The following is a 19,121-nucleotide window of genomic DNA, read 5'->3' on the forward strand; positions in this document are numbered from 1 at the left end:
TTAATTTGTATACAGATAGTGTTTATCTTTCTCAAATTATTTCTCCTTTAGAAACAGCATCCTATATTCCTCCCACTTCCCATATTCAACAGCAGCCATGCTGTTTACAATATTTGCTATGATGTAGGCATGATCCTATTTAAGGAAGTCACATTAAAGGACATACCTTGCTTCCTGGACCATTGGATGAGGGTAATCATCTTGCAGATCAACATACCCGGATGCTCTTTAGTAGTCCTGAGGAAAAGAATCTGAAACTTCATAAAAAAATTATCATTTAAATGCTTGTTATTTGCAGCATCATATTGGATGCTCTAAGGACATCGCCTTGCAAGTTTCCACTCAATGCCCAGACTGTGCCCGTATCATAATACACCACACCTTGGAGTTAATCCTCGGGGGCTAAAGCCTAATGACATTTGACAGATGGATGTCACTCACCTTCCCTCTGCTGGCTCATTGAAATATTTGCATGTTTCTCTAGATACTTATTCTAAAGTAGTTTTTGCTTCCTTACATACTGGGGAATACATTAAGAATGTTTTGGCCCATTACTTACTCACTTTTGCATATATGGGGATCCCCTAATATATACAAAACAGATAATTGACCAGCTATTACTAGTGCCAGATTTCGAATGTTTTGTAAAGACTGTGACATCATACACAAAACTGGGATTCCCTATAATCCTGCAGAACAAGCTATTGTGGAACGGGTAAATATGACTCTAAAACAATATTTTGCAAAAATAAAAAGAGGGGAGTATATATCCTCCTCTACAACTCAATTAGCCTCTATTTTATTTATTCTAAAATTTTTAACAATTGATAGTCAAGGACTAGCAATGGAATGGCACTGGCAACAAAAATCACAATTGTTAGGCCTGGTGCAATGGAAAGATCTAGTCACAGGCCAGTGGGAGGGGCTAACTCCCTTTTTGGCCAGGATGAGGGAGCGGTGGGTGTTTTCTCTCTAGGATCCGACAAACCTATCTGAATACCAGAGAGGTGTGTCTGTCCAGAGAATATCCTTTGGGTATTCTTCATGATGATCATTTGCCTACCAACTCTCAGTTGTACCAAGCACACGGATTGGAACCTGGTAAAGAACCTGCCCATACTGATGCCAGTGAGTAAGTCTAGCCCATTACTTCCATCCTTTTAGGCCACCAGCTTTTCCACAGGCACTGCCTCTGGTAATGTGAATCATTGTGTAGTGTTAGCAATGCATCCATAGCTGATTTTCCGAATAATGCCACACCCAGTAAAATGGTGGGACTAAAAGAGATATGGTACCCATTATTTTAATTTAAAAGAAGGATTGCTTTGGGGCGAGTGCATCACACAAAATCTGGATTTGCTTAGAGGTAGTAATGATATGTGGTGGTACCGCCACCGACCTGAAGAAAAGAATTCTCATACCTCTAATGCTACAGAAAGGTCTTGCTTTTAATGCTACTACAAAATATAATCAAACTGATATATTTGAAACATCCTTAAAGGTTAATTATACTTCGGGTCGTAATTTCACCATTCAGTCTCAGGCCTGCGTATAGCTCCATTTTTTTTCATTTTATGGAACAGTACTATTGGGGAGAAGGATTTGCTAAATTGTTCTTCCAGAAAATGCAGTCTTAGCAATTGTTGGGATGAATCCGCAGCAGCACTTTTAGTTCGAGTACTGGCGTTGATCCCATTGCCAATAGAGGAAGATCGATCCCGGACAGAAATCACCTTGTATCAAGAGAAACCGGACTTTGGGATAACTGCCGCCATGGTGGCCATTTTCGCCGTCTTGGCTACTGCTGCCACTGTTGCTGGACTGGCCATGTCGCAGACATCGGTGGTGGCTGAAACTGTGGACAAGTTGGTGGGTCAAGTTAGCGAGGAGCTACAAACTCAAAATGGTCTTAATGTTCAAATAAAGCTAGGCATGCTAAATTCAAATCAGCAAACTGCCGTACTGCAGGAATAAATTGATGCCCCCTTTGGTTGACACAACAAATGTCTTGTTATCATAGTGTGTGTGTTACACCTTCTATTGTATAGAATGTTTCTGCCATGGTATTGCAACTTAATCGACTATTCAACTGTCACATCAAATTTATGACTTGAACAGTACTAGAGCACCTCCTGTATCTGCAGAGGGATGGCGGAATGCTATGGCCCAGATAGGGGGTTGGGTACAGCAATGATCGGGAATACTCTCCTTGGATCTATTTGGTCTTTTGGGCTTGGGCCTTTGTTTTTGGGTACTATGCAAATTCATGCGGTCCATTCAGACCTAGAAGATGGTCACCCAGCAGGTGTTACTTGGTCTATCCTCTGGTAATCCTGAAGTACCTCAAGTCTGGCTACAAATGCTGCAGAAACACTGAAAATTTTCCCATAACGGGCAACTTCTACAGGTAGACGCCCACCTAAGACTGGGAAGAGGCCTCCCAATGATGGGTAAGGGTCTCCTATCCTGAGATGGCCTAAGACAGGAAGTCTTCATTTTATTTTACAGTTATGGGGGAGATGTTGGGATCTCTTAGTCTGGCCTCTGCCCTCCTCCTCCCCCACTGGTGACCTTTTGCTCTTTTGTACCAAGCTTCCGAAAACAGCCCTAGTTCCATGTTTTGAGTTGTTTACCCAGGCCTAGCTTCCTGGAAACATGTTGCCCCTGCCCTGACCTCCTGGTCCTATGATGAGTCTACCACCTGGCTGGACCTGATATCTCTTTTGGGTCGGTTATAAAAACCTCCCTTATGCTGTAAATAAAGGGCTTTGAGTTCCAGGACTTCAGGTTCTAGCTTCATTCAGTTGGTGTGATGTCTCTTGAATCCTGACATCTCTTGGTTCCAGGCTGTGCAGGCATGGCACTCAGTGATGCCTTCATCCATGTGTAGTCCTCAGATGAGCTTTGTCATTCAACCCCATCCTTCACTGCATGGAGCTGCGATCTGCCTGTCAGGTGCACCCGGCAACACTTAAACAATTAGCCCAGCAGGACAGCCAAGCAGACAGCTGAGCTGAAAGTCCTAACTCTATAGTAAATAAGGCCTGGCCCCTAGACCAATGGAACCTGGGTATAGAGTAGGTGTAAGAGTGCTGGTCCCACCTCTGGACACTGTGTCCAAGGCTAGGTAAGCCCAACTCACTTTCAAGGTGGTGCGAAGTCCCAGAATTCCAAAGTGATGCCCATTTTCCTCCAGCCGACAGTCACTTGCCTGTTAGGAGAAAAGTACAGTTCTAATAAAACTCCCTATAGTGAGGCCTCTTCACAAACACAGTAACCAGAGCTAGACCCAGTGTGACTGTGTCTTTTCTGATGGGAAGAATCCCGGGATAAATGAAAGCGGCAAACACAACCACAGGGAGCAGAGGGAGATGAAGGATGGGAAGAAGCTCTCTTGTCTTCACATGGAGAAATATTTCACTAGGACCAGAAACATAAAGAAATAGAGAGATAAATGAGTTCTGCTGAGATATTTCCCTGCAGACTGGTCCACAGGGTCTGCACATTCATAGGCAGCTTGGACATGGAATTGGCTCATGATCACCTCAGACGAGGATGCCGGGAAAGACCAGCCCTGGACCATATTCCCTTGAAAACTATAGTTTCCTGGGGGAGAAACCTGTGGGAGATGGCTTACCTCCTCTTCTGCTGGACAGAGACCCTATATGCTGGGTAAGTGGGCACCCTGCCATCTGGAATTCCCACAGAGCTCCTGCTTCTGAGTCTCAGGCCACACTTGCAATCTCCACCCGGTGTCTCCTGATGTACAGAGCTCATCACTTTAAATAGGAAGGACCCGTGAGAGGGGCTCTAAGGGAATCTGGAACGAGCAACACTCAGTCTCCACTCTCCTTACCCACTGAGCTACCCTCTCCCCATGGCTCCTTCTCCCCAGTCTCTTCCACCCCATCCACATTCCTCCCTCTGCAAACTCTTTCCTGCTGCCTCTGCAGCCTCTGTCTCTCATCCTCTGGTCACCATCTCCAGCTCAACTATGTCACTTTACTTAGAAGCCGGGAGAAGTGTTGGTCTGGAGATTTAGATGTCAGACTTGGAAATTTACTAACACAGATAGGTAAACAAATTAATGCACCAGTTGCAAAAGACAAATGACAGTTTCAAGTACAAAAAAAAAGGATGAAATAAAAAAATTGATGACATAACTTAGTGAAGATATGGGACAAAGAGCACATGCTCAGCAGCAAGAGAAAATTTGATATTTTCCAGAATTGATGTCTGTCTTAATATTTCTGCATTATGTGTGACAAACAAGTCCCAAAAGCCAAAGAGGTCTGTTTTCTCTCATATGGAAAGTCTGGAGGTCTGTAGGGGCCAGAACATGAATGACAGAACACTGAGGACATGGAGTAGGACAGTAGTCCCCAAGAGATGGTCCACAATGTTAAGAAGGGGAATGATCATCTCTACCCTCACGGAGAATCCAGTGTGTGCTTCAGAGTCCTAGTTGGTTCAGTATCAGGACTCCGGCAGCTCTGGGATCCCCATTAGCCAGCAAGAATGAAGATGGTTCAATGGCCAAAAAACCAACCCAAACTGGTTTTGACACGCAAAGAAATCAATGGGACATCCATGAGCAAGTCCAGCCGTGGAAACCAGCAGCCAAGTGGACTCTCTCTGTGTGTTTGATGAGTAGGGCTGGAAGCTCCTATCTAGAAATTGTGGCTTCATGCGCTGCCTCTAGCACTGGTGTCCTTAGAGTGAAAGCTCTGACTTCAAATCACAAGACAGGAGCCCAGTGTCTCAGTGACAAACCTTGAGTCCTCAGCCTTGTTCTCAAGGCCCAAATGGAGAGAACTCAGTCAATCACACCAGGAAACTGATCCGGATTCTGCTGATTGGTCAGTATGAAGTCATATGACTTGTTCTGAGATTTCAGTTGTAGATTCTGTAAAAACATGGTTGGTGCATAGAATTTAATATTCTGTGCCTTGATTCCAAGGATGTATCAGCAATGGCACATGTCCCCAGCCTACTGCCTTGTGTCCACACAAGAACTCCTGATGACACTCCTTACCTCCAAGATTCCGTTCATGCTGGACATAGACTTCTATTCTGAAGGTTAGGCTTGGAGTTTGCCCCCTGTTCCTAGTCCATCCTAGATGAAAGTACCTTCAGTTCAGTCCTGACCCTGTCAAGATGAAAAAAGCACAGAACTGTTACGATTCTGCATGAACTGTTTGGAGGAACTTACCATTGACGCCATACAGCTGATGAAGCCAGGCATGGCAGTGTACATCTGTAATCACAGCACTCAGGATGCAGGGGTGCATGGTCAGTCTCTATGGGTTTGAGATCTGTGTGCTCTACAGAAAGAGTCTCAGTTAGCCAGGGCTATAAGTGAAATTCAGTCGCAAAACATAAAATATAAAATGCGGATTCAGGAAATTTCCCTATCTCATTTGCAGAATTCAACAGAACACTCAACTATTTCACAGTCCTGGCTTCACTGATAAGCAACAGAAACAAGTCCTGACCCCAGTTGATGCCCATAAATTAAAGTAGCTCTCACCCCCTAATCAAGCTGCTTTTTGTTCTCTGAATGTTTTGTTCTGGGACTCACCAGATGGTCAGGGTTCTAGAAAGTATGTGACCGCACAAGCTGGCTGTTGTCCTGCTGGATGAAGATCAGGTCAAACCTTCAATATTCACCAGTGTTAGCTAAAAGTTCAGATGGTCAGAATGGAAGCCGGATGCCAAGTACAACAGAGAAGATGGTTCCTACCTTGCCACACCTCCAGTTTCTCAGCCTCCCATTGCTCTTCCGTCAAGTGAGTCAATGATAACTTTCCCTCTGTGTTAGGGGTCTGGCAGAGGCCACCTCATGGGATCCTTTTCTTCATGACATCAGGACCAGGCTTCAGAAACTCCTCTTCTACCACACACAGATACTCACTGCACTCAGTCTTACATTCAGGGGATGATGCGCACAGATAGGTCCCTGGATTACCCACTGAGTTCGGTTCCACTTGGCATCTCAGCAAGCTGCTCCCTACCTGGAAGGTGTCCTGGAAAACAGTTCAGATCCCACACTCACCAGTGTTCACACTGCACCACTGGCTGTCACCAGGAGCTCCATGACGACCAAGGTTTCCTTGTACACATGCTCCTATGGTGGGCATTGTTCATAGAGAAGTCCCCTTGAGGGGACAGAACTCAAAGTCAGGCTTGACATGACGTACTTACATTCCCACGCTGGAGCAGAACAATGGTAATGTGAGGTCTAATGCAAGTTATAAATCCCTCTGTGAGAAGGGAAAATGATGCCAGATTCTTGGATCAGTCGATCAGAGGCAACATGGAAAGCCTGGATGAAGGAGCCTGTGAGGACAAAGACACAGATGTCATCAGACCTGCCGTAGGCCATGTCAGATAGGACCGGGGGAGGACTCCAATTATGATGGAGCACCCTTCTGTCCTGAGAAACCCTCCATCAGTAGCCCCGGTCAAAAGGCCTTTCCAAGACCGCCTCACACTTTTCTACCTTGACAAAGCCAGAAACCTTCAGAGCAGAGACTTTCCTCCTCATGGCTGGGAAGAAACCACAGTTCCCACTCTGCTCTGCGGGAGACATTTGTTCCTGGTCTTACTTCTTCAAGACCCCTGCCCAGCAAAACCTTCTTTTCTCCTGATTCATATCCAGGTCAGCTCCTCAGGACAGACTCTAGCCCTCTCTCTACAGGTCCTCTCATTTCCTCTTTGCCTCTCCACCTCCCTTTCCCCTGGTCCTCCCCATTACTCCCTTCCCCCACTGTGTTTATGCTTCCTGCAGTTCTTCCTAAACACAGTCAGAAAGCAGTTTGGAGGAGATGGAGAGATCACAGGGGACTGAGCCTGAATCCTGTGTGCAACTCTCTCCTGTCGACAGAGGCCGGGTATTAGATGCTGGGGAAGCTTGGTCCCACAGGATCCATGAAACAAGGGAGGGAGGCCTTTAGTGTTGATGCTGCATGTGACTACTCAGGGATGTCCCAAAACAGTGCAGGGCAGCAGTGAGTTGGAACTGAGACTCTATAATGGGAAGATGGACATCAGAACCTGTAGCCCTGACATATCATCACACAGGACACAGAATTCTGACCAGATCCTTCCAGTTACATATCAAGCAGTATTTCAAATAGGTCATCTCACTCTCCTGGTGTGGGAGAATTGTCTGTATTCTGTCAATCATATTTTAATAAAACGCTGATTGGCCAGGCAGGCAGTATAGGCGGAAAAGCCAGACAGGAAGTAGAGGTGGAGCAAAGAGACTGGGAGTATTCTGGCAAACAGGAAGCTCCCTCCACAGTTCTTCCCAGACCACCAGAGAGGAAAGATGTAAGCTGCCCTGCTGGAAAAGGTACTGAGTCATGTGGCTAACATAGATAATGATAATGGGTTAATATAAGTTACAAGGACTAATAAGAAGCCTGACCTAATGGGCCAAATAGCTTTAAAATCTTATGGAGTCCTGTGTGTGATTTTCCTTGGGGTATGTGGCTGTGGGGTACTGGGCAGGACAGATACCCAAGCCAACCAGCCCTCATGTTACACTCTCCCTCAATAAAAACCAAGGGAATAATCAAAGTCCCTCTCAAGTGACTTTGCAGACAGGACTTGCTCTGCACTGAAGAAGATGGAAATCCACTGACCAATAGGCCTCCCTTTTCTTCTGCCACATCCTAGCTCACTAGGAAAGATCAGGATGAAATTTCCAAGGCAGCATCCTACATGTAAGCCTTGACACATGCTGGACCCATCAGGGGAGGCCCTCTTGTGCTCATTGCTGGCTGTTCCTAGACCCTCCCTATATGCTCTTCAGGGGAGGCTTCTTCCTGCTCTAGCATGTCCAGAGACACTGTAACACTGTAACAGGTGTAAAGAGAGTACACCCATCTCATTCATGTTATTTGTTGACAGGAAGTTCCTCAGGACAGACTGTATTCCTTGTCCTACACCACCTCTCATTTCCCCTTTTCCTGTCTCAATCCAGTTTTCCAGTTAGTCCCTTTATCTCCTTTCACCCGTCTCCCTCCTCCAGAGACTCACACAGGTCTCGCCGTCCTTTCCAGAAGACAGTCACAGATTAAGTTGGAGAGATTAGAGTTATCAAGATGAGAGCAGCCCAGATTGGTATAAAGGCATTCCTGGTTGTAGAGTCAGCTGTGTTACATGCAGTGTGAGTCGTCCTGCAAGCACAACCAGAGCTAGGGAAGTAGAGGGTCCTTGGGAAGCTGTGCCTATGACCACCTCTTCCTACAACAGCAGTGCTGGAGCTGGAAGAAGCTGAAGGAGAAGCAAACTCGCAGCTGATTCCCAATAACTGGAGGATGGATGCAGGAGTCTGTTGCCCTGGGTTGGAGGGACCTGGCACTCTGGAGACCTGTCCTGGCCCCCTTCATTGGCAGTCACTCCTCACCAGGGCTGGAATTCTATTAGGCCATCTCAACTTCCACACTTCAAAGCAGAAAGAAACATTAAAGCATTCCTGTTAGTAACTGACAGAGAAATGTTTGTTGCTATAGATACCTACCAATTCCTCCATTCTGAGAAATTCCTCCAAAATCCCCTCCCTTCCTTCCCACCCTGTGGTCCACATGCTATGCTATCTGTTTTTGGCTCAGCATTGCAGGTATTTACATGAACAGGAAACTGTGAAACTGTATCATCTAACGTACTAGACATCTTAGTATCTGTGCCTTCTATGTGGGTTCACCTTGTCGTTAATAAATGATATTGAAACAACATTGTGAAAATACAAGTGAGGAATCCTTCTGGGTGACCAAACCAACTGCACTCCACGTAGGTCTCCACTGTCCTCTCTTTTCTGTGAAGCCCCTGACACAAGGATTCAGGACTCACCGTGGTGTGGACAGGCGACGGCGGCAGCAGCAGCAGCAGCACAGTGCTCTCAGTGCCTGGGAAATTCGTTTCCTCACCAGTTTCCAGCCTCGGAATGGCCTGGATCCAGATGTTGTGGGTGCCACCTGGGACTGGTCACTGGGAATTGCTTCACCCGTGGATGGTTCCTCTGTGAAGCCCATGTTCACAAACCCGGTGAAAGTTCCATCCAGAGTTGATTCCGGGTAGCAGAGATTGCCAGGCAGACCGACAACTGAATTCCTGTTGACTGCAGTGTTCTCTGGAGTAGAGTTGATGACATCAGCCATAAAGGCATCTTTTTCTGGGACTGTGTTACCTGAACATGGCATCACCTCCAGGCTGCAGGATCTCTTGAGTGTGGTACAGCTTCTGCACCTCTTGACACTTTCATCCAAACCCTCCTTGTGAAAGTGACTCTTCCCAGCAGGAAGAGCTGGTTCACTAGCACTTCTCTTCAAGGTTACAGGTAGGCTAAGGGGAGCTGCATGGGTCACATTTAACCAGGTCTTATTTTGCATATGGCTATCTCCACAGCTCAGTTTGTATTTGATTATATTCATGGTGGCTGTTAAGTTATTTGGCTGCCTGTGCTTTAGGGATGAAACAATCTCTTCACAGGTATAGCCGATAGTACACATAGTCTCCACGACCCTGGGAAGGAGTTCCTTAGTGGCAGGTGGCACATGCTCTTGAATGGGGCCCAGCCATGGTCGTTCCACAAGCTGGCATACTGTTATTCTGTACCAGGTGGGGACCATGAGTAATCTCGCAATTATAATATGGCAGGGTTTTGATAAATGGTAAGGAATGGGACACATTGTGGTGGTGATGAGCCTGTGCATAGCCTCCAGGGTGGTTTCTACATATGGAAAATGCCCTGTGACCAGGGTGTATAGGACAATGCCCAGGCTCCACATATCACCTGCCAGTCCATCATACGGTTTCTTTGCCAAGATCTCCGGAGCCCAATAGAGCAAGGAGCCACAGATCTCCTTCAACATCTGCCCCTCTGTGATTTCAATCGCCATACCAAAGTCACAAAGCTTTGCATTGCCTGCTGCATCGACTAGGATGTTTTCTAATTTAATGTCTCGATGTGCGATGCGTCTCTGGTGAAGGAAGTGAACTGCTGATACAACCTGCCGGAAAATCGCTCTGGCCTCCTCCTCCTTTAGACAGCCCAGTGCCCTGAGGCAGCTCTCCAGGTCTTCTCCTGCCACATACTCCATGATCACATACGTGGTTGTCAGGGTGTCGATCATGTGAAAAAATCGAACAATGTTCCTGTGTTCTAAAGACTGAAGGATGTTTATTTCAGTGCTGATGTCAGCCACACTGTTGGTGTTTTTCTCAAGGACCTTGACAGCCACTCGTGTTTGAGTGGGCAGGTGGCAGGCCAGCTTCACCTCCCCGAATGCACCACAACCTAGGGATAGTAAGATCTTGAAATCCTGTTCAAGATTATCCTCTTCTATGCTGCTGGCCATGGTGTTTTGATCAATTTCAACCACTTTATCTTATGGTAAATTTCAGAGTCACACAATGCTTAAAAAAAAATCAATGCAGTTTTAGATAGGAAGTTTATAGCTTTCAGTTCTCTGTCCTGAAATCTGACATCCCCAATGAGCTAACGATTCTCTTCAAGAATATAAACACACCAGAGGAACCCAAATCCACAGCAGTAGATGAGGAGTCATAGGAAAGTTCAGAGTAGGAATCAGTGAAGTGGGCGTCAAAGGAAAACCCTGAGATCCCTGAAGGGGAGGGGGAGATATTTTCAAGACTATGTCACAGTGCAAACCCCTCCTAACACCAATCAGGAGAGAGCAGACACAAATTACTTTATAGAAAATCGATCTTGTAACCTATAGAACTACTGTTCATAGGGTCTTTCAGGGATGCTACAGTTTTGTACATCAGGATTTTAGAAAATATGAAAGACATTCCTAGGCTTGTGTGACTATTGAATTAAGATAAAATAAAGCACAAACCCATGCCTTGTAAGCAACAAGTCTGACTGGCAATGAAAACAGCTCCAAACAAGGCAGAGACCAATCTCATGGATTCCCTAAATCATTCAAAACTTTCCGGAAGAATGAAGACCAGGGTCACAGAACATACTTCCAGAAAGAGAAAACAAAGGAAGACATCAGAACTCATTCCTGTGTCAGTGTTACCCCAATCCCACCACCAAATGAGCTCAATGAATAGAGCAAGTGTAGGCTCCTTTCCTTGATGAACATAGATGTGAAATCCGTAATGACAGTCCTTGATACTGCACTTCCATCTCAGCAAGACACTATAGAGTCAGAATGGCCTCACCCAGGAGTGAAGTAACATTTGTAACAAACTAATTAATCAACAGCACAGCACAGCAAGAGACTGTGGGGAAAGGTCCACACCCAGCACAGGGACTACTGAACGGTTGTGTTATAACCAAAGAGCTAACACTAGATATAGTTTTCCCTGGAACAATGCAGGTCCGCAAACAGAAGTAGGATCTACTTTGTCTCCTCTATCTCTTCTGGATCATGAGGAAGGTAGGGGCTGAGCTTTTTTAAAGTCACAGAATCAGACACAATGATGTAGCGAGGCACTGAAACAGTGCAGGGAAATATGAACAAAGTACAGTACAGGCATGTATGGAATCTGTAGCATGCAATTGCTTCTTTGTAATGTGTATAAATTATATGTGTATCAGTAAAATATATATAATATGTGACTATTATAAGTATATAATATAATAGATTCTTAAAATAAACTAGTATAGTTCTATATTATAATACTACAATTGGCTTATAGTATTATATGCCTAGTGTTTATAAGTAATAGAATATGTAGCATATATCATAAATAATATATTCCATACTATATATTATATAATTATAATAACAAAATTATATGTTAAATATTGCATAACATATAACATATATTTATGTATATAGCATACAGTATGTAATATAAAGTATACAATTGTTGTCTCTAATAAATAGGAAAATGTGTTTTACATAAGAAAAAAGAAACCAATGGAAATAAAAGACTGACTTTTCAAAACTGAGAATTGGGTAATATTCAATGATGAATGAGATAATATAAGCACAATATACCCCTGGAACAAAGGCAAATATTTTAATATAATCTTAATTTTTTGTGCCACAGTCAGTTGAGATTGCTAGGGAGCCTGCCCTTTTCTTTAGGGAAACAGAGGAACAGTGAATCGGGAAGACAGAGAAGGTGTGGGGCAAATGGGAGAAGTGGAGTGACAGAAAGATGCAGTCAGGATATAATGCAGGAAAGAAGAATAAATGAAAAGCAAAAGTAAAAAGTTTAGATATATATATATATATATATATAAAGCAGCAAACCTAAAGCCCAGGATGTAAACCAGCAAACTGGAAATCATCTTCTACAATTTCAACAACAGCAACAATGATCTGCACGTAGTTCATAAAACCCAGGAAGTGACACTTTCACACTCTTTCCATAAAGGAAGGATTACCCTAATTCTCAAACCATATAAGACATTTTTTAAAGACCCTAGTATCAGGCAATGTCCTTGTTAACAGACTAAAAAATCCCGAATGAGAGTAATAGATAGTTCACATCAGTTCAACACTGTATTAATAAGACTGTACTTCATGATCAATATGTCTTTAACCAGGAACACTAAGGATTAGTCCACAGGTACAAATTGTCAAAGAGCATAACATACTAAGCCCTATGATCAGACATCAATGGAATGAAATGTCTGTTTCTGGAAATAACTTGGAACTAGAGAAAGTTACTGCAAATATATCAATTCCACAAACAAAAGTTTCCCATAGATTTTGTTTCCCACAGATCATGAGCAGGCAGGGGGAGAGCCTTTTTTATAATGGGAGGTACTTGTCAAATTCAATGGGTGGTAAAGTGAAATATAGCCGATAAATATGATCAAAATAGACCATAGCCAGATATCAAAATTATGATCATATTCCTCATCCTATACAGTTAATGTATAGCACTAAATTTATAAAATGCAGGAGAACACAGCCAAAAATGACAAAGAAAAGAAGTTGATAATAGAAAAATAATTTGAAATGAAGAAAAAGGAGGTAAAGGAAAATATTAAAACCAAACTAATAATGTAAATATATAAATAAATGACAAATACCAAGAGCCCAAACTGAAAATTGGGAGACAAACTCACTATGTCCAGTTACAACAGGTTTTGAAATAGACCAACTATATGAGAAAAAAATGGAGTCCAACTGCTCTCCCACCAACCAACTGCTTCTCTGCAGTACAGACACAACCAGTACAGGCAGTGAGTTATTATTGGCTAATATCAAGAACTCCATGTGATGTCACATGCAATGGACCAATCAAAGCTCAGTTTTAAAAAAAAATGCAGTTGTTTTTGAAATATATTTTTCAGTTCACATTTTTACCCCCAAGGACAAATGCCTGAGCAGAGAGGGCTGCTATCCATCCCCAACCCACCGGTTACTTTCCCAGAAGTCAAGATAGAGTCATTGCTGACATAGTCACACACTGACCATATTGCTCTCACCCACCCCTGAATAAAATCAATGAACTTTTCAAGTAGCCTAAATTCTAGATCCCATCCTCTGTCATGTAGCTTAGGTCTCATATTAACCCATGCTGATTGTGGGTGTTGCAGCAACTCTCTTTCTCATAAAAACCTTGAAATTCATGGAGACTTCCATTGTTGGATTTGAATAAAACTTCAGATACCCACTGAGTGTCAATCATTACTAACAATGTTTTGTCTCAAGGGAAGATATGCCCTAGCTACACTGTACTTCTCTAACCTCTGGCCATTCCCTCTCTCACCTGCTATAAAAAGAAAATAAATCCAGGAAGGAGTGGAATAATAAATCAAACAAAAAAATAAGTCTAGGAAATAAAACTAGACAAAACACTATGAAATTATTGAGCATCAAGAAAGATTTTAGAGTGACCAAGACAATTCACTGATGGATTCTATAATCTTAACTTTGAATAGCAATGTTCTCCAAATATTTCAGTAGCCTATCAACATGAGGGAAGGAATATTTTCAAATTTTTGATAAAAGATGCATTACCCTTATTCTCAAACCAAGTAAATAAAACTTAAAAAGAACCCAGTATGAGGCAATGCAATTGACTAACACATATTAGAACACATTTAATGAAAAATAATTCTTAATGAGAGGTAGCTCACACCAAGTTCACCACCACATTAATAAGACCATACTTTATGTTCATGATGTCTTCACTCAGGAACATTAGGATTCATCCACACACACAATCTCATGGCACAGGATACGTACAATGTTATAGGTAAGTCCTATAATCAGACATCAAAAGAATGAAGTGCCTTTTCAGGAAAAACTTGGGAAAAGAGAAAGTGTTACTTCAAATATTCCAGTTCCACAAACACAAGTGTCACATTTTGTTTCCTAGGGGTCATGAACAAGCAGGGGGAACAACCTTTCTTCATTTGGAAGTTCTTGTCACACTCAAATGGTGGGTAAGTGAACTGGGGCAGGTAAATATGATCAAAATGCAATACAGGCAGATACAGGAAGTCATCAAAACCAATTAATATGTACCACTAAATATGTAAATCACACAAGAACATAGGAAAAATGATAAAGAAAAGAAGTTAATAAAAAGAAAACTGGTTGAAATGAGAAAAAGAACTTAAAGACAAAATCAAACTCAAAACCAATGAGGTAAGGATAGATAGATAGATAGATAGATAGATAGATAGATAGATAGATAGACAGACAGACACCAGATAACTAAAGCCTAGACTGGAACCTGGGAAATATACTCACTGTGTCAAGATCCTCCAGGTTTTGGAAAGTCCAAATCTAGGAGAAACAACTGAATCCAACTGCTCACCCCGTAGCACCCAACTGCTTCTCTGAAGAACAGGGACAAATCCCAATCTTAGGTGGCACCCTTCTATTGGCTGATGCCTAGCTTACCTCACGTAGAATCCATGTGATGTCACATGCAATGGTCCAATCAGGGCTTGGCAAAAATACATAGTGACTTTTAAATATTTTTTTCTCTTATATTCTTTTCTCCAGTCACTATACTGTGAGTTTGAGGCCAGACTGGTCTAAAAGAGCTAGTTCTAAACAGGTTCTAAACTACAGCAAAACCCTGACTCGAAAAATTAAAAAAAAAAGGAAGTAGGGATTGTGTAATCTTAGATTTATAGAAAATTAAGTCAACATAATGGGAGCAACGAATGGCATGGACATCATCAAGAAAGTACAGTCAGTTCTATGGCCTAGTAATCTCAATATTCTCCTGACATGCCCCTGTCCTCTCCAAGTTCATTAGTGCAAACTAAAGCATGTTTCTATAGTTAAGCAGTGTCCACTTACATTTTAGGTGACATGACAGATAGAGTTAAAAAGTGACTCAATCTATTTCCACATCCCAAGCCCGTCTCAATCCACGACACGTTAGTTGTGTGTTCTCAGTGGATTTTAACAAGAAAGACCTGATATGACAGATTGTGGGACCATAGATCATCCCCTAAATGACCCTGCTCTGTCCACTCACTCTCTCCAGCAGAACATTTCTTTCTCCTCTTCCTCCATCTCTGCACAGTCCCTCATCCTGGAGTTTGTTTATGCAGATAGCTGTGCTGTTGCGTTCACCAAGTCTGGCACCCGGATATCTACCTACATGGTTTCTTACGCCTCCAGCCCCTGATGCAACCTGGAACCATCAGCATTGCTTCCTCTCAGAAGCACCAGCATTCTCCACAGCAGACTCCCCTGCTCTCTTCTTGGTTCCCAACAGTACTTGGGGTCAAAGTCTACTGCCTGGACAAATCTCTTGTCTCTAAGCTCAATGACTGTTGAATGGTTCTCCTTTTCTGCTAACAGAAAGAACGGCAAGCAAGGCTGGGTTCTAGGGACCAACTGAACATTCCATGCAGAATGGCATCATCCCACACATCTGTCTTTGGGACTTGACGGCCATCCCTGTTACATGCCACAACATTATACAGTACCTAACTGCTCAGCCACCATTTTCTAGTGACTTATCAGACCCAAGGGCTCTGATAAAAGTTAAACTAAAGGTCAAGACTTTTATCATTATTGCTGTGTGAATAAAGTGGCTGTCATTTTTCTGTAGATTTTCTCTGTACCTGACTCCTTTTCTCTTACATATTTGGGAATTAATTCCCACGGTTCAGAATTGTTTCATGAAAAAAATTTCCTACTGCCAGGCCTTCATTCCTCTCTCTTAGGTAAACACAGATCTGCGTTCCTACAATTATCTTTATCAGCAGGAACTTGGTCAGTGCTTAGGGTTCAGGAAAAGCATTCCATTTAAGATATTCACAGATCTCAAAAAAAAAAAAAGAAAAAAAAAGAATCACTACCTGTCCAAGCTGCTGTTCTTGTTTTTCACAATTTAAAAGATTCCTAACTCCTGATTCTCACTTTCACCTCAGTTTACTGGTGATTTTAATTCACAAAATTTACTGCTTGTGTTTTACTCCTAAGCCCTATTCAAAATTTTACTGAAAATAAAACTTTTAGCTCTTTACTAACCACTTAAAAACATGGTGTAGTGCACTAACCTTTCCCTCTAGAATTCCCTGATGATTTAATTCCTTTCTTAACCAACACTCTCCACTAAGGAGCCACGTCTACCTTTGAGCTGCCAGCCACAGATCTCTCAGTCTAACACTCTCTCTGTCTCTCTTTCTCTGTGTCTGTCTGTCTGTTTGTCTGTCTATCTGTCTATCTGTCTCTCTCTCTCTCTCTCTCTCTCTCTCTCTCTCTCTCTGTGTGTGTGTGTGTGTGTGTGTGTGTGTGTGTGTGTGTGTGAGAAAACTCTTCTCTGATTTTTTATGAGCAACATAATTCCAGTCCTGGAACCTGATATGCCTGAAAATTGCTGGTTATAAGGGTACATATGACTGGGAATGTTTGTAATGGTTAAAACAAGGATGAAGAGGGATGGGAAAAAGGAAGAATAAAAAAAAAAACATGGACTGACATCCTGTTGTGAGTAAATTTCTTACCCTTTATATTTCTACACACCCTTTAGCTTATTGTGGTATCTTTAATGAACCCTGAAGAGGGATTCCTAGGAGCTGAACCCAGAAGAAGTAGAAGAAAATGACTTTAAACGTAACCTTATGAAAAAGATGGAGACCTTTAAACGGGAAGTGAAAACTCCATTAAAGAAATGGAAGATGGGCTGGAGAGATGGCTCAGAGGTTAAGAGCATTGCCTGCTCCTCAAAAGGTCCTGAGTTCAATTCCCAGCAACCACATGGTAGCTCACAACCATCTGTAATGGGGTCTGGTGCCCTCTTCTGGCCTGCAGGCATACACACAGACAGAATATTGTATACATAAAAAAATAAATAAATTTTAAAAAAAAGATTTCATAAAAAAAAGAAAGAAATGGAAGAGAAGAAAAACAAAAAATTGGAAGAAATTAATAAATTTCTCAAAGATACCCAAAAATCAAGAAAAAGCAATCAAACAGATAAAGGAAACAGTTGAAGATTTAAAGACCAAAATGGAAGTAAAAAAGAAAACACAAACTGAGGGAAGGCTGGATATGGAAAATCTGGGTAAACAAACAGGAATTACAGAGACAAGTATAACCAACAGAATACAATAAATAGAAGAATCTCAAACACTGAAGATACTGTAGAGGAAATAGACTCATTGATTAAAGAAAACAGCAAACCCAACAAATTCTTAACACAAAACATCCAGAAAATCTGGGACACCATGAAAAGACCAAACTTAAGAATAATAGGGGTAGAAGAAGGAGAAGACCTCCAGTTCCAAAGCCCAGAAAATATATTCAACAAAATTATAGAAGAAAACTTTCCCAACTTAAGGATATCCCTATGAAGGTACAAGAAGCTTACAGAACAACAAATATACTAGATCAAAAAAAATACCATTCCCTCACCATATAATAATAAAAACACAAAACATATAGAACAAAGAAAGAAAATTAAGAGATGCAAAGGAAAAAGGTCAAGCAATATAGAAAAATAAACCTGTCAGAATTACACCTGACTAATCAGTGGAAACCCTGAAAACCAGAAGGTCTTGGATAGATGTGCTGGAGACAATAAGAGACCATGAATGAATGACCATACTACTATAGCCAGCAAAACTTTCTTTCACCATCAATAGAGAAAACAAGATATTCCATGACAAAAACAGATTTAAACAATATGTATCAATATGTACAAATTCAGTCTTACATAAAGTACTAGAAGGACAACCTCAACACAAGGATGCTAACAACACCCATAATAACACAGACATCTGATAACCCTCCATCAATACAACTCAAGAAGGAAAACACACAAACACTACAACAAACAATGGAAGAAAGAAAGCATCTTTAACAAATGGTGCTGGCATAACTGGATGTCAACCTCTAGAAGAAGGGAAATAGATCCATATCTATCACCATGCACAAAACTCAAGTCCAAATGGACTAAAGAACTCAATATTAATTTGACCACACTGAACCTGATAGAAGAGAAAGTGGAAAGTAGTCTGCAACACATAGGCACAAGAGACCATTTCCTACGTAGAACCCCAGTAGAACAGACAATAAGAGAAACAATGAATAAATGGGACATCATAAAACTGAGAAGTTTCAGGAAAGCAAAGGACACTGTCATTAAGACAAAAAGGCAACCTACTGAATGGGAGAAGATCTTCACCAACCCCACATCAGACAAAGGTCTGAAATCCAAAATATATAAAGAAATCAAGAAACTAGACATTAAAACTCTAATTAACACCTTTAAAAAATGGGGTACTGAACTGAACAGAGATTTCTCAACAGAAGTTCAAATGGCCAAGAGACACTTAAGGTCATGCTCAACCTCCTTAGAGATTAGGGAAATGCAAATTAAAACAACTTTGAGATACCATCTTACACCTGTCAGAATGGCTAAAATCAAAAATACCAATGATAGCCTATGCTGGAGAGGTTGTGGAGTAAGGAGAACACTCATCCATCGTTGGTGGGAATGCAAACTTATGCAACCACTTTGGAAATCAGTGTGATGGTTTCTCAGGAAACTGGGAGTCTACCTACCTCAGGATCCCGCAATTCCACTCTTGGAAATATACCCAGGAGATGCCCTATAATACTACAAAAGAATTTGTTCAACTATGTTCATAGTAGCATTATTTGTAATAGCCAGAACCTGGAAACAACCTAGGTGCC

At 42.1% G+C, this 19,121-nt stretch overlaps 1 protein-coding gene across 6 annotated transcripts; it reads right to left on the minus strand.

Annotated features, from left to right (window-relative positions):
- Positions 1-165: 165 nt before the first annotated feature.
- LOC148118974 (putative sperm motility kinase W) lies at positions 166-14,797 on the minus strand. 6 transcript variants are annotated; one of them, XM_087899092.1, is made up of 10 exons: positions 14,706-14,797; positions 8,860-10,425; positions 8,047-8,454; positions 6,205-6,339; positions 5,582-6,026; positions 5,036-5,324; positions 4,774-4,906; positions 3,638-3,779; positions 3,143-3,211; positions 1,431-1,855 (listed from the first exon to the last, which is right to left on the minus strand). In XM_087899092.1, the coding sequence occupies exons 2-3, from the start codon at positions 10,365-10,367 to the stop codon at positions 8,433-8,435; spliced, it is 1,530 nt and encodes a 509-aa protein (XP_087755218.1). In that variant the 5' UTR covers positions 10,368-10,425; positions 14,706-14,797; the 3' UTR covers positions 1,431-1,855; positions 3,143-3,211; positions 3,638-3,779; positions 4,774-4,906; positions 5,036-5,324; positions 5,582-6,026; positions 6,205-6,339; positions 8,047-8,432. The 6 variants fall into 6 exon arrangements, with proteins under 6 accessions (XP_087755217.1, XP_087755219.1, XP_087755218.1 ...); XM_087899091.1 differs by lacking the exon at positions 1,431-1,855 and adding an exon at positions 166-237 and having other exon boundaries at positions 5,036-6,026; XM_087899090.1 differs by having other exon boundaries at positions 1,431-1,733; positions 5,036-6,026.
- Between the last annotated feature and the right edge of the window lie 4,324 nt (positions 14,798-19,121).

The sequence above is a fragment of the Myodes glareolus genome, chromosome 19 (genome assembly GCF_982192425.1).
Source record: "Myodes glareolus chromosome 19, mMyoGla1.1, whole genome shotgun sequence".
NCBI lineage: Eukaryota > Metazoa > Chordata > Mammalia > Rodentia > Cricetidae > Myodes > Myodes glareolus.